The following is a 6,874-nucleotide window of genomic DNA, read 5'->3' as shown; positions in this document are numbered from 1 at the left end:
ACCCTCTAGGTGATAGTTCTTGATTACTTTTTGATAAATAATTCGTTCTTATTGCGAAATAGGAGCACTATTTATCAATCTGTAATAGAAGACGTTAGGAAATTCTGTCTTTTTTAAAGACAAAAATTTTTGAGGCAAAATACCCAACAAGAAATTTGTAAAAATGTTGAAAATTTTTAACAAAAGAACAATCCACAAAAAAACGTAAAATTAAAGAAAGCGCACTAATTTTACTAAATCAAAATAATTGTGTTGCTAATACTAAATGATAAATTTAAATGATTAATAGATTTGTCGACCATCTCATAATTTATACCTGGTTTTTTGCTCAATCTAATTTGCAAAAACTAACACACAGAAGCGCTTCTATGAGCAACAACAGCCTTGGTTCAGTAAAGAGCCCATTGTGTAGTAGCGGTCAGTTGGTTTTTTGGTCTGCAAAATGATGTTAAGTTATGTATGATGTTAATGAGCTATTCATATTGATTGAAAGTATTTCAAAATACAGCCAATATATCACATGGCAATACGACACATAAATATCCCCTTACAAATGCAGGATTTAAAGCTCTAATATTGAGCTTTAGATCAGTTCCGCGCAGAAAAGTCCTTGTTGAGTCACAATGGAAAACTACCTTCTAAAGTTAGTTCTGCATTAATTCTAGGATTATTTTTATTCTGTATCACTCATTGCGATGATATCTTCCAACACTAACTCTCAGCTTTCCATGTTTACATCGTCGCACATATTGATACCAACCGTTGCACCGTTCGCAACGTCGTGGATCTCGCAATCCTCGTCTGGCATTGCGATCTGGCAAACGTGTCCATTTTCCAAAATTGGCTTCTTGTGCAACTCGCATTCGGACGTCGGCTCCAGTTCTGCTGGGTCACCCATCACCACACCTCCGTTTTTTTCGCACAGAACGTGATGTCAGGGGTTTAGGACATCTCTTTCGGATACCTACAAAAAAAAAACGCTTCATAACATCAAGGTTCAGTCCATTTTTTACATAAAATTCCTATTATGATATAAGTAGTTCTAAATTTTCTACTTTTGCACGAATACTTTTTCACAGGGAGTCACTACATACTTGTCATAAAATACAGAGTGATCCATTTAAATTAAACAAGTTTTTACCGTTAAAAACGTGCAATTGTTTCAAAACAATTTTGGGACATCTTGTACGACGTAGTCGAATTTTTATTAATTTGACATGAACCAGTATCTAATACTAGCAGCAAGGTAAAATTTGATTTCGAAATGCAAAATGGGTGTTCACAAAATTCCAAATATCTCAGAATCCGCAAGCTTTAAGTATGATAAACCCTAATAAAACTCAGTTAATAAAATAAAACATTTATTTCGACAGACACTAATAACATAATAATGTAAGAGCACTCCATTAAAAAAATGGAACTTTGGGTTGAATTTAGTAATTGGGAGACCCTGTACATTAGCAAATAATTTAAAAATGTACCCCAACTCATTGATCCATAAAATAATACTTTTTAAAAATTAGTAATAGTTTACCCGCAATCTTCCGTGTCGTATAATCTGAATAACCCTGTATATACCAACGTTTCAGGGTGTTGAATATACGCGTTAACTTTCAAGATAGTTGTGCCTCCATATTTTGTCGTTCGGTTTAACAACCGCTCCCGAGTTATTGAGAGAAAGTTATAATTCTAAGTTCTCGAATTCTCTAAACTAAAACTCCTCCTTTTTCTTCTTTAACACAGTTTTTGTCTTAGTTGACAAAGCGCAAATTCGAATTTCTTTGATGAATTATTGGATGTTTTTGTGTTGATTATCGCCTGTTGCAGTTAAATTTACAAGGTGGTCCAACTTCCAGACCCGAAACTTCAGGGACCGATAGAGACTCGAAAAACATTATGAACTTTATCCGAGTACAGGGTTTTTAAGGAAATACAGGGTGTTTAAGGTTGCCTTTAAAAAATCAAATTTATTAATTGTTACCAAGCGGCTGTGGATATTTCAGCGATTTTTTTCAGGTGATTACTGCCAACGAGAGATTGCAATAGCACCATTTTGCAATAGAAACTATATTTTTTGTTTTGTCAGCGACTTCCATAAACACGATTAGATATGTTTTTAAGGAAAAAAATGGTACGCCGCTACTTTTTCATTAAATAAAAATAACTTTTCCATTCTATATTGAGTTTGAAAAATAAAAATATAATAATAAAGATATTTTGCTGTACTGCTTAGCATTTGCGAAACTTGCGAATTTAATCGATGGTGTATCATACCCACGAAAATTATGGAAATTGTTCAAAATGTAGTCCACCCACTTCAATATATTTTTACAGCGATTTCAACACGCAAGTCAATGTGACGAACATGTTGATGTGTTATAATGAAGACACGAGTATGTGAAAGTCATTGATATTTACCTACAACCGCTTCCACATTTCGATTGCAAAATTTGTAACAAAAATGAATATTTGCATATTCCTCTTTATCCAAATGCATTTTAAGTAATAATGTCACTAACAACAGCAATTAATGCTAATCAAATGTACCTACCACATTTATGAATTAATTTGACAGATAAATTGTTATCATCACGACGTACTTTTCCAATTGTGTTTCTGAGCACTTTTTTCTGATATGAAATTTGAGCAAGTTCAGTTGCCTTGGCGGATTGTAACTGTTTTTTCCTTTTCATTCCGAATTTTTAACAATTATTGGTTGACGTACAAAAAATATCTAATATGGTATATCACATTTGGAGCAATTTCTACACTTTACGTTGATGAGGAATATCACAGATTGATGTTTTATTAAATGAGTATTAGGTATGTTTTACTTGAAAACGCTGGGTTCTTCTTCTCCTTCATTCTTGATTTTAGGCGAATCTCTTGTTCAATTAGCGTTTACTTGCGTGAGGCTGTCGCTCCATCGTTTCCTGGGGCGCAACGCCTCTTCGTCCCAATGTGGACTTCACGAGCGATTCTCACAAGTCTGTGGTGGTCCATCCTGCTTATGTGCTCATTCCATTCCTTCTTCCTGTTTGCTACCCATTCATTGATGTTCTTGACATTACAGGCTGTTCTGATATCCTTGCTTCTCGCTCTATCCAGCAGTGTCTTTCCGGTGATTCTACGGAGTATTTTCATCTCAGCTGTCTCTAGGAGTCTTTTGGTTTTCATTGTTTCTGGCCTGGTTTCTGCGGTATATGTCATCATCGGCCTCACGACGATTTTGTATATCCTCGATTTAGAGTCCGTTCCCATTCTTCTATTGCACCATATGGCATTCAGACAGCCAGCTATTCTAATTGCTTTTGTTGCTTGATATCTCACCTCTGCCTCAGTATCCCCAAACCCGGAAAGTTCCACGCGAAGGTAGTTAAATTTTATTTTCTGCTCGATTACTCTACCGTCAAGTTCCAGTTGGCTTCTTAGAGGGGTTTTTGATGTTTTTAAGCACTTTGTTTTGGTCGGTGATATTTCCATGTTTAGAGACTTGGCTTTCAGGTTGAATAAGTGTAATAACCTTTGTAAGTCATCTTCACCTTCTGCAATGAGAGCGGCATGGTCAGCATAACACATTATTTGGATTTCTGCATCCCCCATTTTGTATCCCTTTAGCCCTCGAACACTTCGAACAATTTCTTCCATTATTAAATTGAACAGGGTAGGACTAAGGGAGTCTCCCTGACGAATGCCGCTTCCCGCTGGTGTTGGTTCTGTGAGGTCTCCTTCTATTTGCGCTCGTATTTTATTGTTTGTATGTTCTCTATGGTTTTAATGAGATTGTATGGGATTTGCCTGTTGTAAAGGAGATGCAGAACATCTTTCAGCTGGACACGGTCAAATGCTCTAGTTAGATCAACAAAATATAAACATAAACGCTGGCTTGTTGTATTCAATCTATTTATCGACTATTTGTCTTAATACGAACACAGCGTCTGTGTAAGATCTTCCCGATCTGAATCCTTTCTGTTCTTCCGCCAACGATGTAAGATTGTTGATTTTGTTCGTAATTACTTTAGTTGTTAGTTTTAGAGCAGTGCTTAAAAGGTTTATTCCTCTATAATTTGATGGTATTCTCTTGTCCTCTTTTTTGAAAATTAGCACAGTAGTGCTGGTTCGCCATTCATCTGGGATTTTGTGTTGATATACAATTTTCTGTATGAAAGTTGTTAATTCTGCTAGTCTTTGTCCACCGTATTTGAGCAATTCATTGTGTATACCGTGTCTTGCCCGGCGCTTTTTCTATTTCTTAGCTTGTGTAGTGCGTTTTCTACGTCGGATGTATTGATCGTGGCATCTTCGTTAATAGTTATTTCTGATGTCAGCAACGGAGGCACTTGGAGAACAAACCATCAAAATCAACCAAACAATCAACCACAAGACACCATGGTTCCGCCCAGAAGTGCAACGAAAAAAGAAAAGCCTAGCTAATATATTGTACTATGCGAACGCCAGAATCACATAATGAATTTAAGCAAGTTAGGAACAAAACTAAAAAATTAATGAGAAAAATAAAAAACGATCACTGGAAAATGTTCTCCAAACGCCTAGAAAAGATCGCAGAGAAAGAAGGTTAATGAACTACTAAAACCAACCCACATAAAAGCTGGACAGGCAGACGATCCTACAACCCCAGAAAACGCTGAGTTGTACAGAGAAATTGATAGAATTTTTTTTTCAAACTGAGCGGATAATCCCAAACTAATTTTTATTCTATGAAAAAGCAGACGCGTATAATTTGTTTCTTTAAAATCATCTATGATAGTATTAGTGTTTTAAAAGCAATTTAGCAAAACTCGATATTTCCTTAATGAAGCATTTTTCGATCATAGTGTAAAATGAAAACTTTGTGTATATTACAATTGTTTTTTTTTCTTTCTATTATTTTCTATTTTCTATCGTTCCCTGAAATTTTCGCTTTGGAAACTGATCCAGTCGTGTATTTACATTCATGTATAAATACTTAAAAATGGTTTTTCTCGACAACTATTTCAATTAGCTAATAGACATGCATTTAGTTTTACATAAGATCTCAAGCGGTTTCTCAATTTTCAGAAAAGCAGTACGGTTGTACTAAGCGAAACTTTCTTGCAGAATAATTGAAGTTAACTGTGGTTTTGCAAACATAGTTTGACGATTTTTTGACGAAAGCCTACGTATTTAGTCAGTTTTTCAGTGCAATTTTCCACTAATGAGGAATTTTTACTAAAAAGAAAACTATTAATTTTTCTAGTTTGAACGTGTAAAGTAGATTATCTATTGAACAATGAAAAGCTTATCTATTGAACATTGCCTATTTCAGACTCAAAAGAACAACGTCAATTTTCAATGAATATTTAGACATTTAGAAATAAACTATAGCATATAACGATAAAATAAGTAAATATTGTCGAAAAAAGTTCCGAATATCTCCAACTTGATTGATAAAATAGCAAATTTAAACATACACACACCGGCAAACATAGACGAATAGGCATAATTCAACAAAAGTTGGAAGTCACATTTCTCGTACGCTCCATATCTGATTTGCATCTTCTTTTTGCCCAACTCTAGCTTAGTTCCTGACGAATGGTCAGAATTATTGCTGTTCTCGATAAATTAATATGTATATCCATACAAGGTCGGAAATAAAAACACGATTTTTCAGAAATTTGCGAGTGACCTTTTACAACATTTTATGATATGACTTTCTGTTTCAACATTTTTCGAATGTCTCGAATTTTCTCAGAAAAGCGGTTTTTGTGCATTTCGGAAATTATTTCCCAGTCATCTCTAGCGTTGGTCTCATAGATCTTTGCTTATTTATTGCCAACTCATATATTATTTATATATCAACTCTAAATCAACATGCATAATCTCATTTGTACAGTAAAAAAGGCGAAGAAAGAAGGACTTGAGGACTCATACTCATGTTGTAAAAGCTACAGCGTTGATAGAGAATGGAAGTTTTTACAGTGAACATGCTTGTATTTGAAAAAAGACCAAATCTGTAATTTATCGAAGCGAAAGAGGTTGGAGAGGCAAATAAAATTTGTGCGGAGAGGAGGTCAAAGACCACAGCGCGTAAATACAGCTAGAGATGAAATTCCCAATTAGAAAGTGACAGACCCGAATAAGTTGCCGCACAATTAGAAGAAGGCTCAAACAGCTGGATTAAAAGCCCATAGATGAAAAAACACCAAAGTTTCGAATATTTCATTATGTTGCAATACAACATCGGGCAGCTCGGCAGCATTGGGATATTGAGCATATGAACCAAGTTGCTTTTCATAGATAAAAGCCGCTTATATGTAAATTGGATACATAAGAGAAATATTATTTCACCGCGGAGGAGAACAACGTGAACAATTTAATTTTACTTCTACGGACTGGCCAGGATTGACCTGCAGGGTTCCCAGACCTTTATCCAATCGACCATGTATGGGATATGTTGGGTCGTCGACTATGATGAAAAATTTATTGAGACTGAGAAAAATTGCATATTTTATATTGCAACTAAACGAAATTTATTGAAAAAATGGATTTGATCAAAAGTTTTTTAAAAGCCTTTCTTCCATAAGATATCCGAAGGAGCAAAATTTTTTTATAATTAAACCCCCGTATCGTATCATAAAATGTCGCTTGTTCACTCCACAGGTCGATGAAACAATTCCTGAAAATGTGTTACCTAAACTCCGACCCTGTATATACGAAATTATACAGGGTTATCCACGCTATACGGCACGGATGTTTGCGGGTAGCCCGTTTGTTTTTTGGAAAGTATTATTTGATAATCCACAGACGCCTATCGGGTGCACATTTTAAAAATATTTTTGTAATGTACAGAGTGTCCCAAAAGCCCTAAAAGTATCAAAGTTGTGTTTTTCTAAAT

The 6,874-nt window shown here is 35.1% G+C and overlaps 1 protein-coding gene across 1 annotated transcript in view; it reads right to left on the bottom strand.

The window, feature by feature from the left end:
* Positions 1-305: 305 nt before the first annotated feature.
* The window catches only part of LOC109538243, a 98,508-nt gene continuing 91,939 nt past the window's right edge, over positions 306-6,874 (bottom strand). Inside the window, exon 5 of the mRNA XM_019905383.2 lies at positions 306-964. Coding sequence (XP_019760942.2) covers positions 891-964 — 74 coding nt within the window. The 3' untranslated portion in view covers positions 306-890. The remainder of the gene's footprint in view (positions 965-6,874) is intronic.

The sequence above is a fragment of the Dendroctonus ponderosae genome, unplaced genomic scaffold (assembly GCF_020466585.1).
Source record: "Dendroctonus ponderosae isolate FM_Combo_2020 unplaced genomic scaffold, Dpon_F_20191213v2 Dpon_F_20191213_2, whole genome shotgun sequence".
Taxonomy (NCBI): domain Eukaryota; kingdom Metazoa; phylum Arthropoda; class Insecta; order Coleoptera; family Curculionidae; genus Dendroctonus; species Dendroctonus ponderosae.
This window is presented reverse-complemented; position numbering and strand designations above follow the sequence as displayed.